Source organism: Acanthopagrus latus, chromosome 18, assembly GCF_904848185.1.
Source record: "Acanthopagrus latus isolate v.2019 chromosome 18, fAcaLat1.1, whole genome shotgun sequence".
Taxonomy (NCBI): Eukaryota; Metazoa; Chordata; class Actinopteri; order Spariformes; family Sparidae; genus Acanthopagrus; species Acanthopagrus latus.
In genome coordinates, this window is record NC_051056.1 from 28,549,253 (window position 1) to 28,567,966 (window position 18,714).

Sequence of the window (18,714 nt, forward strand, 5' to 3'; positions counted from 1 at the left end):
GAGCCATTTTCTTTGAAAAAAATTAGCCGATTTTGACCCGAAAACAAACGGAAGCATGAAGCTCTAGATTCAGTTCCTGTTGTCTGAAGCACATCTCAAATGCCATCTTATGAATATGCAACAAAAAGCAGTTTCTCCATATTTCCTCTTCACATGTGCCATTTACAACCTTTCCACAGACACATTCATGATCAGAAGCAACTATATTAGCAACAAAGGTGCCAAAAAGCTGCTTCATCTTAACAGCGGTTTGTGTATCTGCAGAGAGGTATTTCCTTTCATGCGAACTGTTGGTTACTTCAAAGCTTAATACTGTACTTATTTTAGGATGAGTCTGGACAGTTTGACAGTGACATCAGGCACATTTCTGCTCTGAGTTGAATTTTTCAGATGAAGACATTAATATCACTCCTGCAAGGCAGAAACTGTGTTCTGTCTGTTCAGGCTCTAAGGAGGTACAGCAGTTCCTGTAAGGTCGTAGGATCTGTGTCACGACAGACGGCCAGCACCTGAAATCTGTCAATAACTGAGTAAGAGAGCAAGAGGATGTTTTATTAAATCTTTTCACGTTTAACCATCACCCTGAGACGGCTGCCAGAGCTTACCGGAGGATAAGTGGCATTTAACCAGGCAGATACCTCACCAGTGGGCCTTTGTTCAGGGTGAGCAGCAGCAGGGTCGATGGGAGTTGCATTTATTCATTTTCTGCGATCTGCCGGGATTTCTGTCTCGTAACTGAAGTGTTAATCGTTCCAGATGACTGACAGACACACTGATTGAGAGACAAGACATCTGAGAGACGGACAGATGTACAGGAGGTTCAGAGGAAACTCTTAAACGGTGGATGTAATTGGGTCTCTGACATGCAAAGTTTTGACAGGCCTGCAGATGAAACGAGTGCAGAGCTGTGCTTGCTTCTGCTGACGCTGTCTGCATCCATCACTCAGTCCTGACTTGTTTCCATCCGAGCTGTGCAGGCCGACATCTCACGTAAGCAAACACCTCCGTTATTTCTCTCAAAATATTCCGCCTGAAACTTTTTCTCGGAGACTCAGAGCTCCAGAGGGATGCACAGCTGGCATTCCCTCCATTTGAAACCATTTTCCAGTTGCATGGGAAAGAAGTGGGATCATTAAACCGGTCGTCTCAAAATCTGCGTTCTCGGGTCTCTACCGTATTTTGAATGCCAAGGATCCCAGTGAATCAGATGCATGGACAGAAATTTGGCTGCTGCGAACCCGCAAATGAATTTGGTGACTCTGGGCAGGGAAACTGAGCAGCACACTTCTCTCAGCAGCTATCATTAGATGGCCTGTGAGTGAAATAAATTAAAGGAAACATCCACATGTACCAACAGCACAGATCAGTGATCTCTGACTCTCACGGTTTTCCACTTGTGTTATTGTGATGAAGTGTTGTAAGTTACTTGTTTTCCTCTCATCCTTCATCTGCTCTATATTTTTTACTGCAGATGCAGCTACTGAGTTCATATGTGTCCCAAAAAAAATGATGTGAACAAGCAGCATATATGTTTTACCACAACAGAGAAGGGATGTGCAGTGCAGCATGTCGTTGTGGTTTGCATTGCTAATAAAAGCTCCTGTTGTGGGAAACATTTCTGTCTTTGTATTTTGCTGCAGTCGACTGGTTCGGTTACTAGTCGCTGTCATTTTTTGGGCCTTTTTTCACTTTCATCTGCTCCGATAGAGCAGCTCAGTGACCAGAAGGTGCGGACTGCCTTGTACTGGGCAGCTCCCAGGAGTGAGAAAGTAAAGCTGCATGAATAATATGAATAACAAGCAGCGAGGTGCTCAAAAATAACTCCCTGAACAAAACTAGATGGATGATCTTCCTCTTTCTTGTTTAAAATGCTGTCATAGACGGTCAGTTCTTACAGATTTAGCTCAGGCTTGCAAATGAGGTGATGTTTTTTCAGACGGACTGAGGGAGAACGATCCGGTGTGCATGCATGGGGAAATAATGTACACAGTGCTTACATGCATTTCTGGTTCATGCTCCATCGTGCTGCTGTGTTCAGAGTCTGGCTACAACAGAAAAACAAGCGCTCAGAATCTGTGTAGAGAACAGAATTCATGGATCTGTTGGCAGCTTGCACTGTATCTTCTCAGTATTTACATTTGAGAGGAATACTTTAAGAAAACCTCTGCTACTTTCAAAAAAATCATTGTTTTGAAGCAACATACTTATGTGCTATTTTTAAAACAGCGTACTTCCTGCTGCAGGCATCAGGCAGCAGTAGAGCTGAGCGTACACAGATCCCGTCACTGTAACCATGGAATATGTTGGTGAATACATTTAGGACGGGGAATTCAACACCGACATTAACAGAAACAGAGAGAAGCTACACATTGTTTTAGCTGTGATTGCAGGTGGTTTCAGTTCACACATCATCACACAGATAAAACATACACGTTTGATCTTCACATGAGACACTTATCTGAAAAATACTTCACGTGAGCAGCTGTTTACAGTGTGAGATAAATGTATAAAATCCTGCTTTCTGACACAGTTGTGATGCAGAATATACAAGACTTAAGGGCTCTCTGTAGATCGCACACCTCCACTAAGGCCCAACAGCTTAATCCAAACCTACATCCAGATTTGTATTTGGATCTGCATCAGATTGTTTTCACTCCAGCCAGCTGTACATGCCTGATTTCTTTCAGCAGGATCCATGAATTATTACCTGAGAAATTCAAGAAAATGTCAAAAACAAAAAAAACGCCCCGTCCAATAAACTGAGAACGTTCTGAATTTATCTGTTTGTCAGGATCCCCAACAAACGTTAGTGGGATCTTTTCTTGGCTGAGATCTTCCCTCAAAGTTTCAAGGAAATATGTTCATTAGTTTTTGTGTTGTCCTGCTGACGAGCCAACCATCAAGAGATAATTAACTGTAAGACTACAGATGTTGTCACTTGGAGAGGCACAGAGCCTGTCGGGATGCTGACAACTTGTCTCAGTTGACCCTCACTGTATAAAGATGAAACCACTTTCTTTTCAAACTACTTTACAGGATGAAAAACTATATTTTCTGCAGCTCTCTGAGGTTTCAAAGAATCAAAGTCAGCCCACATCTTAACACAATCACATTGCTCAATTTCTGTTTCATCTTATCATGTTCATCGTCAGATAACTGTGTGAAACCTGATCCGATGAAGCAGCGCAGTAAGACCAATAAGGTGAAACTGGAGTCCTGCTCACTGTGCCTTATGTGAGCTGGTAAAACATTAGCTCTCCGTAATAGGATTTGCCTGGAGGCCACTGCACTTACACATCAATACAAAATCGATGGTGCATAGCTGAGAAATTGGCATTCAACGACAGAAAAAGTGCTCTCAGGCTTCAACACATACTCCATTGTAATTCAGATGTAATCATAAGTGGCGCCTCGCCTGCAGATGCAGTATTACGGCCTTCAGACTCATTTCTTTAGAGCAGAAACTCTCAGAAATAAAGTGCGATTGAGAGACGCCGTGTGTAGTGAAACAAGCTCACACAAAGCACTGAAATCTGGTCGGTCATGTCAGCTGTGCGGCAGAGTTTCCACAAAAGTAGCAGCAGAGATTCCAGACGTTTCTCCGACTCACACTTGGTCAGAGAGAGGGAGGAAATAGCTCTCATTCCAGCACCAAGCATGACCTTGGAAGGACCAGCAAGACGGCCTGACTGAGTGCTGAGTTGTACTACATGATAAAACACCCGTTCATCCTGCCTCACACACACACACACACACACACACACACAGTACAGTGCTGTTAATATTAATCTTCTCTCTCTCTTTAAAATCAAACAAACTCAAACTCAAACGTCCACAATCTCCCGGTCTCTTTTATTCAACGTGTTTTCTCTCTTTCTAGTCACATTAAACACTAATTAAATTCTTCATTATATTGAATAATTGCTCAGACGTTTCTCTCACTCTCTCTAAACCTTAAAACCTCATCTATCTCTGCTCCCCTCGCTCATTATGTTCAGTACTCCAGCACTCTCTTCTCTCTACACCCCCCGTAGGTTGGGCGACCGCTGTAAGCGCTCACAGCATGAACAGGCCTCTGGACAGCCAGCGGCGGCCACAGCTCCAGCTCCGCTCGTCACCCGTCCAGAGTCTCTCTGCTGCTGCGCTTTAATTCAGATTCATGACTCTGTTTGGTAAATACCACGGCCATGCAGTGGTCGGGATTTGTAGCCAAGGTTATTAGTTTCTTGGTGATAATTTAAGTTTATCTGCTTATGAGATGTACTTGTGTGCCTTATGTGGACACTGTGTGCCCCCCCTCCACAAAATGCAAATTGCATCCCTTGGAAAATGTGCAATCACACCAAACCGACGCTAAGACCGTCTGAGTGACATTTAGAGATGGAAAAAGCATCTGCCAATGACTGCTGGGACTGAATCATGCGAGCCAGTGGGAAAGCCCCGCAGCCAGCCAGTATCCAGCCGTCACTGACCAGCTCACAAGAACAGCTGGATTCTGGTCCCAGAGGAAGGAGCCAGTGTTTTCAGACTGCCAGTCATCAGAAACCAAGTTGAAGATCGGTGATTTTCATGTGTTTAAATGTGCCGGTCACCGGGAAGTCTGTCAGCATCGATAGAGAGTGATCTGCCAAAACAAGCCGAGAGTCCACGAGTCTGACCGACACTAAAGAACCACAGCAGCAGCGCGTCACAACACACACGCCCATAACAACAGGTTTAACTTCCAGAGCATCAGAACCTGGTATGACGAACGCTGTAGTCACAAAAAGACTGTTTTTAGAGCAGTCAGTGGATATAAGAATAGAATAATAATGACTTAAACACACAGTGTGTATTTTGGGTGTTGTGAAGCAGCGTGGGATCAAACAACCACCTTTTAGCTAATAATGAATTTTAATTTTACGTCCTCTCTCTGATGCATCGTCTGATGTTTCTCTGGAAGTTGTAGCGACAGACAACCAAACACAACACATTTGGTTATTTTAACAGTTAAAATTACAGATTTCTCTGAGTTCAAACGATGTCAGAAACACCAGTGACAGTCTAGTAAAGTCGAAGGTCTGGTTTTATTGTGGAAATGTTACGTATCAAATCAAAAGTATAGAAAATCTCCTCGTTACACCTGCTCAGTTTTGATTTATTCTCTGTTCTACATCTCAGTGCTCTGAAATTCATATTTTATGGATTTTTAAAAATGATGTATTGATCGAGAAAACATTTAGCTCAGCATTTTTATGAATCGGTGATGGAAACAGAGCTATAACGATAAATCCAGTGATAAATCAAAAGAAGACTTTAAGGTCCAGTGATAGTCCAGCGCTGAGTGATGTGGCTGCCCATTACAACAAACTGAAAACCGCTCACGCCACCATCCTCCCACAGTCTGTACATCTCTCCGTCCAGTGTTTGGTTCGTCTGTTCAGAGCTACTACAGACACATGGTGGACTCGAAACCAACTGTAAACATCAGGAGCTTGTTGAAAAGTAACAAAAACACACCGACTCTCAGTTTTAGGTGATGATACACTGATGAAAACATCAGTATCATATTACATTTCTGCCAATAAAGCCCTCGTAATCCTTCACACTGGACCTTTAAGTTAGTTTACTCTGTGTTTGCTTGCAGCAGTTTCTTAAACATGAGGATTTGCTACTTTTATCTCTGGGCTTTGGATAAAACAAGACAGAAACTGGTAGTTGCAGCTATTTAAAAATTGTATTCATGCATGATGTGAATATTGGACACCCAGACACATCTGTCACTCTCACAGCCAGGTCAGATATACAATATATTTCAGTCTGATGAAGCTCATGAAGTCCTCGACACAGACAGTTCAGTCACGCCGACACAACCAGCTGCTCTTGAACGTTCTCGCCGTCTGTTTGTTTTTTAGTTCTGAAATAAGGTCAGACCTCCGGAGTTAAATTAAATCTGTTTCCGACTGAACTGAAACTGAACCCCGGTGAGTCGACACATTCACATTTGAGCTCCAGTGTTTGTGTGTTTTTCGTTGTGTGGGAGAGAGAAGAGAGGGGAGGATTGCTGTCAGCACCTGTGATCAGCCAGCCGCCTGCGACCGTAGCAATCAAGCACTGAGCCTCAGCGCGGCTGATTTATGATGTTCCTGGCTCTTGTGGCATGCAGCAACACGGTGCGGTTTAAAAGCCCCTATATCCTCGTCGTTCAGCCCCTCGGTGTCGATCTCGCCCTCCCTTCATCTCTTGTTGCCTCATTTTCAGATCCCCATCGCTCATTTCAGTCTCGATTCCCCAGGCTTCCTTTATCTCCCTTGTCGCGTCCCCTTTTTCTCGTGTCCTGTCCCCCCCCCCAACTAACGGAAGCCATGTTTTATATCACAGCTGCAGTTTAATGCCTGAATATCCAGACACAGAGTGTTCAAGTCTGCAGCCTTTTACTCAATCGTTTTGTCTTCTGTTGCTCTCTCTGCCTACACTTCAGCTCCCGGGGAGGAAAGAGGAGAAGACAGGCATCTCCCTCACCACCAGTCCTCCATGCTTCATATGATGTCACACACACACACAGCTAACACAACACACACACACACACACACTCCGCCCCACCCACATGTACAAAGATACAGGTGCAGGCTCAGCACAGCGATCCGTGCAGGTTGACGTGAGTAACATGGAGTGATAAGATGCGTACAAGTGCTTACACATAGAAATCCTCCCCTCGCAGGTCATTCTTCTGCTCTCTCTCTCTCACAGCCGTCTTTACGTGTAGACGGATGAATTTACAAGCCGTTAATTTGCATGTACAGGATCAGCAAGACATTTCAGGTTTGTCCGCTTTTTGTTCCCTTCACTGAGACACCGGCAGCAAAACAGACGAGGAGCTCTGTCAACGTCTGGCTGCTGCTCTGTTCAGGTGACCAGACAAAGTTAAATATTGAATATGCAGATTGTAGCACGGCTGACAGCTCAAGACTTGTACTGATATCAGCAGTCCCACTTGAGTTTTATTGTAACTACGACACAGATCTAGATCAATAAAGCTATACAGTGGTAGACACAATGGCTGCCACCTCACACGCCCCCACACTGAGTCAGAGACCAGAGGGTCAGAGAAACATTTCACAGCATCACAGAGTAGATTGACTCCTTTTCATGCCACATTAACATTGTTTACTTCATTTATCTCATAAAAATGAAGGATTTTTTCTAACTGAAGACTCGTGAGGGTGAGAACAGGAAACACTGTCACAATGTAAATAAAGCAAACACCTAGAATAATCAATCAACAATACAACTTAACGTAAAACAACAACAGAGTACCACATGTGTGGTGATTGTCACCTGGAGGCGCTGCTGATTAATGAGCTCTCGTGTACCAAAGAGGTTCAGAAGTTCTGGTTTACAGCGGCAACACTCGCACCACAGGAAGTACCACATGTAGATACAGGCAGTAACTGGATTACTGTACGGCCGTCGGCCAGTTGTATTGGATTAACTGTTAATATGCAGAAGAAAGTCACGATCACTTTGAAGGTTCAATTGGATCGGGGTCAGTTTGGGTACCAGACTGGATATTAATGTGTTATTAAGACTATGAGGTATTTACTGTATTACAGATTAAATGTGCTCCCTCGGGGGGGTTTCCCCAGCAAAATGAAAGATTTCACAATGTTGTTCCAGTTATTACAGTCAGATTGGCTGTTTTATTACTATAACTGAGCATGAACTGTGTGTATACCTAGATGAGATTTATGTTGTATCACAGTGTGTCAGCAGCAGATGTACACACACATTTAACCTCCCATGTTTCTAATTTTCTTCTTTTAATTTTGCTGAAACAAACTAATTAAATATTTCTGTGAGTGATCGTCACCTGTTAAATTGTTACATTACGGGTCTTTTACTGCAGACGGCAGATTTACATTTGCGTGCGATGACATCAGTAGTGAAACTAGCGAGAAGTTTCAGCTGCAGATCTTACTGGAAACACACTCCCTCCACTCTGCTGCTGACGTGCCGATTAATAACGACGGTACATGTTTCTGAGTAAATTTGTGCTTTTCATTAAGATCCAAGTGGAATTACAGCCTACATGCTAATTGATGTTTTGGGATGTTACACTGTAGGCCTGTTATTTCTTCCTGTGCATGACAGAACTGCTATTTAACCACCTGTCTAGACTGTCACGCTTCTCAGTGACGTTTCCCTTTGTGAATACTGTTTCTCAGTAAAATGCACAAGTCGTTTCCAAGATTTTACTGTTAATGGCAAGTGTTATACTGGCTGATCATTATTGTATGTGTCGTGCCTCAAAACGCTCTGAATTTCAATCGTGGCTGACAGGTCTGTCCTCACCTTTTATCTCAAGCGTTTCCTCGTATGCATTAGGTGTAATAGACGAAGCCTTTCAGGGGTTTTCAGGGCACACGGCCTCTTTGAGTGCTTCATGCTTTAAAGATTTCTAAGTGCTGTCAATTACACCTGCTTAGGTGTCCATTTTTATTTTTTTTTTACCTCTAGTCGCTTTAATCAAGTGCTCATCTGTGCTGGCGGCACAGTTCAGTTATGAACGTGATGCTGCTATGTAACATAAATATTCATCACGATGTGCAGTGAAGGTAGAAATATATGAACAACTGAAGTCTCCACAGGAACGATCCACAATAGAGATTCAGCCGATACTGATAACTGAAAATACTCTTGTCATGGATGATACCAATAAGTTGAGCGATATAACATACTTCTCATGGACGAAATTGATAAGATAACCGATAATTAACTACTTCTCATGGACGAAACCAATAAGATAACCAAGAATTGTATGTTTTTGTATTTTCAAAAGAGGCTCCTAACCTGTAGTTTGAGCACTGCTGAGGGTGAGACCGGTTTAGATGTAGTGAGCAAAGATGGATGATCTAATTTTTCATCGCTCTGATTAGATTTATTGTATTAAAACTAAACTGTAGACTGTAATCATGTTGTCTTCCTCTGATATTATAAAAACATCTCTCTTTTCATTCACAAAGCAGCTCAAGGAGCAAACACAGATTGTAAACGTGACTCCTCTCAGGTAAATTAAAGTAATTTGGTTTAATAACTCGATCTGTGTTTATCAGCTAGAACTGCACCAGTACCATTAATAAAAATCTATTTAATATCTCTGAAGAGTTCTGGAGGGTTTCGGATGTGAAAGTTAAAAACAAGCCAGCATTAATCCATTGAAACCAGCAGTCTGCCGTCACAGCCTATATTTAATCTACGTCATGCGGGCGTCCTTCATGACTCGGGATCTAAAGTGTGCTTGGAAACTTGTCACGACTTGAGCAGTTTGCTCGATTTTGTCCTCTGACATAATGAAGCTACCTGGAGCCTCCTGGTAGGAAACCGCCTGCAGCTGTTAATCAGCTTCTTAGATCATTCTATTGATTCGAACACACAAGTCAACGTCCTCAACTGAACAATAAGATCACGGTTCAGTCTTTTGTCCAGCACATCTGAGAGTGACTGACGGGTGTTTGTGCCACTGATCCGGGGCCTCAGTAATCAGATTAGACATGACTCAACACTCGTGGATCAGAGGACTCCTGCCTTCCAAAACATAACACAGCACATCCATCATTGATGGGAAACGACAAACTGATTTACAGCAGCCCTTTAAGTGTTAATGATCCTCAGTGAGGAGCCGAAACAGATCCAGTGAGCATCTCAAAAAGGGCAAATCCTCCCCGAGCCATAAACTCCGAGCTGTTATTCCTGTGACCTTGGACTCTCTGAGCTTGTTCGGGCACAGTTACAGCGGATGTGAGGATCACTCCCGAAGAGAGGAAAAAATAAAAGGGGGGGGGGGACAGAAAGAAGATCAGAGCTGCAACTTTAATCTTTGATGTCATCAAGAGACACAGCCCGCAGCCTGTTGATGACATCACAGATACAATCTGTACAATCTCTGGTTTATTTTGGGCCGAAACAGCCTCAGAAATCCAAATTTAGGTGACCACAGATACAGTGATTCAGCTTCAGGGTGGATGATCAGTTATCCTCACGCCCTCCTCCTCCTGCTCCACCCCCCTCCTCCCTCCTTACTCCTTAGCAGCCCTACCTTGATCCCATTTTCTAGAATAGTCTTTTCCAGCCACTATCAGTGCATCTGTCACCTGTGTGTGAATCAATATGCCTGTGCACTTGATATGTGTGTCAGCTGAGTTCCCTGAATGTGTGTGTGTGTGTGTGTGTGTGTGTGTGTGCATGTGTGTTATTTGTGTGTGCGTGAAGGCTACCGCTCTCCGTGAAAGAAGCACAATGAAAGGGAAATATGTGTCATGTCCTTGCTAGCCCTCGAAGGAGAGAGAGAGATCTATTTCTGTCGCCACAAATGGAGGTGTTCAAGCAGCCTTCAATAGCAGAGATTTGCCTCTTCACACACACACACGCACACACAGACACACACACACACTCACTAGACACACACACACACACACACATACACACTCACACAGACACACACACACACAGACCGGGAGCTAGAGAAAAGGCTAACCATTCTCGTGAGGCAGAGAGAGAGAGAGAGACTGAGCGATATAAAAGATAATAGAGTGAAAGAGAATTAAGAAGAGACGAGGAGGAGGAGACGGAAAAAGGGAGAGGAAGAGAGAGAGAGAGAGAGAGAGAGGGAGAGAGAGAGAGAGAGAGAGAGAGAGAGAGAGAGAGAAGGGGGAGGGGAGGAGGAGGAAGGCAGAATAATGTACACTGTAGTTCATAAATGTTGACACACACACACAGACACACACACACACACACACACACACACACACAGTTTCCCCCATATAAAAGCGAGCGTGCTGGTTGTTTACCTAGAGGCATGCCTTTGTTGAGGAGATGAGAGCTTCCCATGGTGTGTGTTCCCCGGCCGGCCAGCACTCAGCTCAAACCTGCAGTCTTCACTCAGCACACATGAACAGGAATCCAGTCAGCATATGGCGGCTGTGGCCAGCTACCTCGCTTCCCTTAGTCCTTCTCCCAGCCCCTTAGTGACAAGCATACACATGTGCTCCCCCTCTTTCTCTCTCTCTCTCTCTCTCTCTCTCTCTCTCTCTCTCTCTCTCTCTCTCTCTCTCTCTCTCTCTCTCTCTCCCCTCCCTTCCGTCCCCTTCGATCGCCCGCTCTCTCTATCTGTCTTACCCCTCCCTCCCTCCCTGCCGTCTCTAGCTACCTCCCTCCCTCCCTCCCTTTCTCACTTTCTATTAGTCTTTCCGTCTCTCTCTCTCTCTATCTCTGTCACCAAACACACACACACACACACACACACACACACACACACACCAAACACACACACACACACACACACACTGAATGCGAACACTGCTGCATTTATAGGAGCGGGAGGGCAAGAGAGTGTAAAAGAGATGACGGGGAAAGGAGGGGTGAAGTGTGTGTGTGTGTGTGTGTGTGTGTGTGTGTGTGTGTGTGTGTGTGTGTGTGTGTGTGTGTGAGAAAGAGAAGCAGGAATGGGGAGGAGCCAACGCTGGCAAAAATTCATCTTTTGTTTCCTGAAAGACGACAGGCAGGGGAAAAAAGAAAAGAGAGAGGAGTTATGCAATAACAATAGAGAGAGAGGAAAAACTTGTTCTGTGTGATATCAGGAGACGACGGCTGAGCTCAGAACAGTTATTGTGCTTAAAAGAACATGTTGTGACACTGAAATTAATGTGGTTCATCAAACCTGCAGAGACGCTTCACAACTGAACTGTTCTGCTCATTTTGTTCTTACTTCATTTGACTTTCTAACTTTACTTCTACAGTTTTGTAGCATTCACGTCTGACGTGTGTTGGTTTTGTTTCAGCACAGTCGAACTTTAAAAAGTCATTTCAATCATTTAATAACAACCTTTAAATTCACATTTAGATAAATGTGAATAATACATTGTACCTGAAGATGGTCAGAAATAACAGCATGATGACACAGCGACTCTACGATAATCGTTATGTTGCATGACAATCATCTAACGACACATTGCAGTATTTAAAGGGGCACTACGTAGTTTTGGAGAAGAAATTCAGACTGAGAATTTGAATATTTACAATATTAATGTGATAATAATACAAAACCAAAAGTATTTTTCCCACAAGCTGTGCTCAGAGGTAAATAAGGCCCTAGAACACCGTTAGAAGCTGGAAAGGTGGCAGGGTCCGCCACATGTAAACACAGTGAAACAGTATAAACTGTGTTGGCCTTGAAGGTCAGTGTGTTAATTCAGTTTATTCAGTCATGAAAACAAAGAGAGTTTGATTATTTAGGCATGAAGGCGTTGAAGATCTTTCTCTTTATTTAAATGAAAAAACTCTTCTTACTAATGTTATTAATGTTCAAGAATTGGAGACTTCATTATTTTCAGCAGTGCACTTTCGCCTTTACGTAAATTTATGACAGTAAAAAATATATATATATTTTCAAGTGTTTCTATAATCTTTTAATACTGTCTTGTATCTGTCTGGAAACTGGAAATGTAATAATGATAAACCACCCTCAGCATATTTTTCTGCATCGTAATCTGAAAAAACTATAAAATAAAGTCATAACGGACAACATATCTGCCGACATCAAGTTCTATGATTGGCCGGGATCGGCTGAGAATAACGGCCTATCGATATCAGTAACAAACACACACATACACACACACACACATACACACACTCTGTCTCAGTACTTCTATACTTTGCAGCAAGTTTCTGTTTCTCCTTAATTCATTTCTAACTAATTATTTTAGCGTCCCAGTGTCGTCTGTGATGTGACCTCCTCCTGTTGTGGCTGTTTTGCTGTATAACTGAACTCCTGATGTGAGTGTGAACACGGCAGGCAGTGCAGATACTTTCACTCCTCTACCGCCTGAATATCTTAAACTTCACATGTGCTTTGGTCTGGTTGACTCCTGCGTTCCTGCACCGGCTCTTTCTGTCCCTGCAGCTGTGATGTTACAGTTACTCTCATCTACACTTGGCCACTCGTTAACTACGGTGATATAAGCAGCCTCAGACGCCCCTCTGACTAGCAGGGCCTAACCTAATTTAACAGCAATGATGGTTACATCACGTCCTCACTATTGGTAAATGTCACACGCAGCCAGTGGCTGAGTCGTTCAAATCCCAAAACAGGCGGGGAGTCAGAGAAAGACTTGTTTTCCACGCTGACTCATGACCTTTGTCGAACGTTATCATCCCACCGTCCTCATCAATCATTCCTGTCAGCTGCTGGCTTCGTTATAAACACAGTGATGAAACAGATTTAGATTAAAAGTTACTTTTCATCTTCAAAGGAATAAGAGCAACATGCTCCTCCTTGTTTTTAAGCTTTATTTAGGTATCAGAGCGTAGCCACATGTGGTAATTCAGGCCCTCTTTAAAGAGTAGATGGTGCTTTGATAGAATAATCCAACTGGAATTCTGCAGCCTCTCCCCTCCAGCTGTTAGGTTCATCACAATCTTTTAAATCACTCATGAGTCAGCGAGCAGAGGAATCTGACGGGAGCCAGCCTAATCAAAAGTCAGCAAGGTTGCATGTAGAGTGAGACTCAAAAGGAAATTACATGTGGTGTGTTGTGTGACTGCTGCTGCCTGCTAGACTGCTGCAGGCCAACAGCTCCAGCCCCACCAGACACCGTGTTCATTTACCGATGTCCACACCAGACGGTGGAGGTCACTGTGGGAGAAGACGTGACTCACTCATTCCTCAAAACAAGAAGTAAAAACTCAAACTAATATCACTGTGAAGGTAAAGCAAAAGCATGGGGTCCAAAAAAACATGATCACATGACATTTTTGACTGGCTGTGTGAAAAACGTTCCATTAAACAGCCTGTAAAAATGTTCAAATACAACTTTGTGTGCAGGAACGTTCACACTGAATCCAGTTGTTATTGCTACCATCTGTAGATGCACAGAAAACTCACACCGCAGCACGTGGCAGAGGAGGAAGTGTCTGATCTCGTAGGCAGCAGCAGAGTGGGGAAGTTGTAAACGTTTGTCATGCGAAGGTTGACTTGAAGTCATGTTTTGAATTGCAGCTGGCAGCGACTCTGTTCAGACCCGAGCCCGTCCCTGGTGGCTTGTTCCTCTTTTATACCCAGCACTTCAAAAAGTCCAACTAAATGTGTTGTTGATCATATTTGAGTCAGGAAAAGCCCTCATGTTTCCCCGATGCTTCAAATCTAAGAAATGCATCCACTGTAATTTTCTTAGCAGATCTGATTTCTCTTTCAATCAATCTTACTGACAACATACACAAACATTTATATGTCGTGCTCTGTGACTGGACAGGATAACATCCATCTAACAACTGTTTTATTGAGTTAGTGAAACGCTCTAAGTGAATTTAAGTTTCCTCTAATAAGCATTTGCACAGTGAATGCTGGTATCCGGGACTCTTATTGTGAAAGGTAAAAGCAGAGGGAGTGCATGAAAACAGTTAATCAGGTTTGAAATGGGATTTTAGGGCTTTGTTGAGGGGGTCAGCCACTTCCTGTTTGAAGAAGAAGCACTTGAGCTGCTGGACATAAAATAATATCCATGATATATTTAACTCAACTAAGTATACCAATCAAGTAGCTAAACAGATCAATTTCTTACTTGACAAATATCTCCACAACACTTTACTTGACATGGCAGTATTTGTCTTAAGGCCTAAATATAACACTGCCGTCTGCATGTATGAGAAGGAACAGATGAAGCAGGTTCAGTTTTCAGACCAGAATTCAAACTGACAACATGGACTCAATAATGAGAGGAGCTACAGGCACATTTATCCTGCTGGCCGACGGCAGCTTCACCTCGACCACCTCCTCACCACGCGGGAGACAAATGCTCCCCGGGAGATAAAGGAAATTGAAACATACAGTGTTTGGTGCTTCTGAATAAGGATGGTGAGAGGAGTCGACGGTATCTGGACTCCTCTGGCTAACACGGGGGGAAAACAATAGAGAGGACGGGAGAACAACTGCTCCCCAGATAAAAGGAACAAGTTGTGATCGGCAGATTATTTAATGCTTTAGTAGAGCGATGGAGTGAAGGGAAGAAAAGGCGAGCAGAGGAGAGAGAGAGGTTTCACTGCCATATATTTTGTTTGCATGTTTGCGAGGGTGGACATTAACAGTTACACCCTTTTCTCTCTTCATCACTCCTTCCTATCTACCTTCCTCCCTCACCTCCTCTCTCTCTTCTCTCTCTCTCTCTCTCTTTACCTCCTGTTTTACCATCTGCCCATCTCACTCTCCATCATCCATCCCTCCCAAATTTCTCTCTCGATCTCACTCTCACTCAATCACCCCCCCACTACGCATTCCCACATCTCTTTCACTCTCTTTTTCCATCTCCACCTCGCTCCACCATACATCTCCACACCCCCGCCCTCCCCAGCCCTCCTCCTCTCTCTCTGTAGTCACTGCAGCGTGTCTAATGGTTCAGCTCCTTCTCAGCAGATCCACCAAGCGGAGGCCAGGCGAGCGGCAGCCCCGACTAACGCCTCCCAACCGCTGGCCTTATCAAGACTGACAGCTGGCCGGACCTAGAGCTATCACACACACACACACACACACACACACACACGATCTCAAAGATACATGCTCTGTATGTGCATGGATAAATAGATGTTCACTCTTACAGGCATGTTGCACGCAAAACAACGACACGTTTATACTCGCAGGGCCGGTTCAAACACAAATACACGTGATGCAAAAAGTCCAGCTGCAACCAAGCATGCACACACACTCAAACACACACACACACACACACACACAGGGCTGCAGATGCACACAGAAGGAACACACAGTGGCTATGACACAAGCTGTAAACGTGCATACACACACACACACAGACAAATTGGATTTATGGGTACTGACAGTGAGCTGCAGAACAATGTAGATGCCACAACAGAGGAGAGAACAGATACAGGAGAAACAAGGGATGTGATCTACTGTAGGAGGAGACGGGTACCGCATGAGGAGTCTAACCCGAGTGTAAGAGAGAGGGAGAGGAGGGAGGAAGAGATGAGGGAACGGAGGTGGAATAGGCACATAGGACCGGCAGGACAGAAACAAAAGAGTCGAACGGGGAAACAGGATGTCAGAAAAGAAGAATGAGGCTAAGGAGGAAGAATGGAGGAGAGGTGAGAGGTGGGTAGGAAGAGGAACTGTAAAAAAATTAGGAGAATGGCAGGGAGTGAGGAGGAGGAGGAAAGTATAAAGAATCATTAATCTTACAGAACGATCTTAATGGGAGAGATATTGTCTGATAGATAAAAAACAGGTCAACTTTCTCATTAGAGAACAGGACACAATCCCTTTAAAACATATCTATTATCAACCACAGTCATCACTTCAGTCTCATTTAGATAAAGGATAAAAAAAAAGAAAATTCAGTCAGTAGCTTCTCATCCTCTCGCCGATGGACAGTCAGGTGAATGCTTGTAGTCCACAAACAGTTCTGGAGCTTCACATCAAAACAGCATTACAGCAAAAAAAACCCCACAAAATATATGATTTAAATTGATGGTATCTACACACTGTAGCACTATAGCAGCTTGACTGTGCTTCTACATTGTAAATAATATCTTTTAAAATCAATTTTGGACCTCTGGTTGATTTCTGCTGGCAGCAAATTCTCCTTTAAGAGATTTTTAAAAGTTCTTCAGTGATGCTGAACCACAACATCACTAGTTCACAGTCTGATCAGAGACTTTTGTTACAAATCATTCGGCATTCAGTTCACATAGAATATCAGAGGAATCGCTGAGTCTTACACACCTGTGATGCACGAATCTAAAAGGAACTACACAACACCTGTCGGACACAGTGAGTGACTTAAAGCCGTTCATCAACAGGAACAAAAAGTCTTCTACCCTAAAAAACTTGTTGACAAAACTTATGACGGAGTAACCACGTTGAAATCATTAATTTTTGCACTCAATTTATAGCATATTATATATTTTTGTATTAAGATAAGAGTGAGTTTAGCTTCCTCACCTCTGTAACTGTACATGTGGGCTGGTGAAGACGGTGATATGAGGAGTGAACAGCCCACCAGAGGATGTTCGCTTCAAAGCCTCCAAGATAAACAGCAGGAAAAGTAAATGATGTGTGTGATCAGATAAAGTATCTCCACATCGGGACGAGGTTCCACTCAAGATATCATTTTAAGGTCCAACTATTTTATAAATGAGTTTACAGTTTGTGTCATCCTTGAAAATGAAAGACAAATCTAGACTATCTCAAATTAAATTAAATTAAATTTCCCTCATTAAAGGCTGGAATATCGATTTCTCCTGTTATTCATGGTTAAATCATAAAAAGTCCTGCTGTCACACAGACTGCACACACACACACACACACACACAGAAATAAACTGTCACACACACAGAAGCCTTCGTGCCGTACGTACGCACACGCCCAGAGTCACTCCCCTGTTATTGAGCTTGGCACAGAGTTATCTGTTCAGAACCTGAACACAGTGCAGAGCCAAGTCATGAGCAAAGCTGCCGCGATCACGTAAACTCAGGCGTTTTCACACACATAGACACTGACACACCTTCACACACACACTACACACACTACACACAGGAAGTACTTGATAGGGGGCCAGAAATACATCACAAACCTTGCATCACCTTCCTCTCTGTGTGTCCACTGCTCCACTTTGTTCCACAGCCGGCTGGAGGAGGGGGTGGGGCACGCAGAAGATAACGGGCCAATTGTAAGCGCTCAGAGTTCATGCCAGCCAATCAGCACAGCCTGGCACTGGATGGCAGCCAATGGCAATATGTTCACCGCAGCTGGGGGGAGGGTGTTCTCGCACTCATACAGGAACAGAAGTGTGGCCAGGATGAGGAGTGAGTGTCGGGGGATTCACTGGCTGCACTTACAGACTGTAAACTGTATTTTAAATATCCAAAACTCCGCATATTGGTTCTGGTTTTGTTTCCATATTTCAAATTATTATTGGTGGATTTAAAGATTATGAAAGGAAAAAAAACTATTAGACATTTGATATCTGACAACTCAGAAATATCTTACATCTTTTGTTGCTTCTCTGCTCATATTTCTGATACTCTTTAAAGATAAGAAAAGGAGCTTAGGTTTTATTAACTTTAAATATCTGGTTCATATCATTTCATATTATGAGGATGGATGTGATTAATAAGACCTGTGAACTACACAGAGACCAAAACTATCAGTCAATTCCTCTTTGTAATAAATTTCTAGAAAATGTCAGAAAATCTAAATGTCTGATTATAATTTCTTAGAGCCTAAAGTAACATCTTCAATCTCATGTTCTCTTCATTTATTAATGACTTTGTTGTTGCTGATTAACTTGACACTAACAAACTAACACATCAGCACAGTGTTACCTGCCTCTGTCATCAAGTCTGTGTGTGTATTGGCAGCTTAGATCTCAGTCTTGACACCTGATCCGACAGGTGTCACTGTAGATGACAGGAATCTGGTCTGAGAATGACGTTCTGTGTGTAATGAGCGACTGATGAGGCTCAAACTCACCTGTGCTTCAGGTCGTCCCTCAAACACAGCAGCCCTGAGGAATAAGAGGAACACACGGCTAATTATATTTCTACCACAGTGGTTTATTTAATTACTAGTCATTAATAACTATCACTTTGGTGCTCTCCCTTGTAAGTGGATGCACACTATGGTAAAAAAAAAATAATCACATTACAGTTATTGTCGCAGATAATATAACT

General features: G+C 43.3%; 2 protein-coding genes across 22 annotated transcripts in view; one reads left to right on the top strand and one right to left on the bottom strand.

Moving 5' to 3' along the window:
* Positions 1-18,714, top strand: part of maea (macrophage erythroblast attacher, E3 ubiquitin ligase) — a 78,607-nt gene that overhangs the window by 46,282 nt on the left and 13,611 nt on the right. The gene's annotated exons all lie outside the window — the stretch shown is intronic.
* The window catches only part of LOC119007001 (C-terminal binding protein 1), a 54,070-nt gene that overhangs the window by 33,736 nt on the left and 1,620 nt on the right, over positions 1-18,714 (bottom strand). For 3 of the 21 annotated variants that reach the window (XM_037076238.1, XM_037076235.1, XM_037076255.1), the window contains exon 1: positions 17,616-18,067. In XM_037076238.1, coding sequence (XP_036932133.1) covers positions 17,616-17,730 — 115 coding nt within the window. In that variant the 5' untranslated portion in view covers positions 17,731-18,067. Of the gene's footprint in view, positions 1-10,826; positions 11,054-16,984; positions 17,231-17,615; positions 18,068-18,366; positions 18,442-18,514; positions 18,549-18,714 lie in introns of those variants that run through there. The other 18 variants (XM_037076245.1, XM_037076240.1, XM_037076243.1 and 15 more) reach the window with 12 other exon arrangements.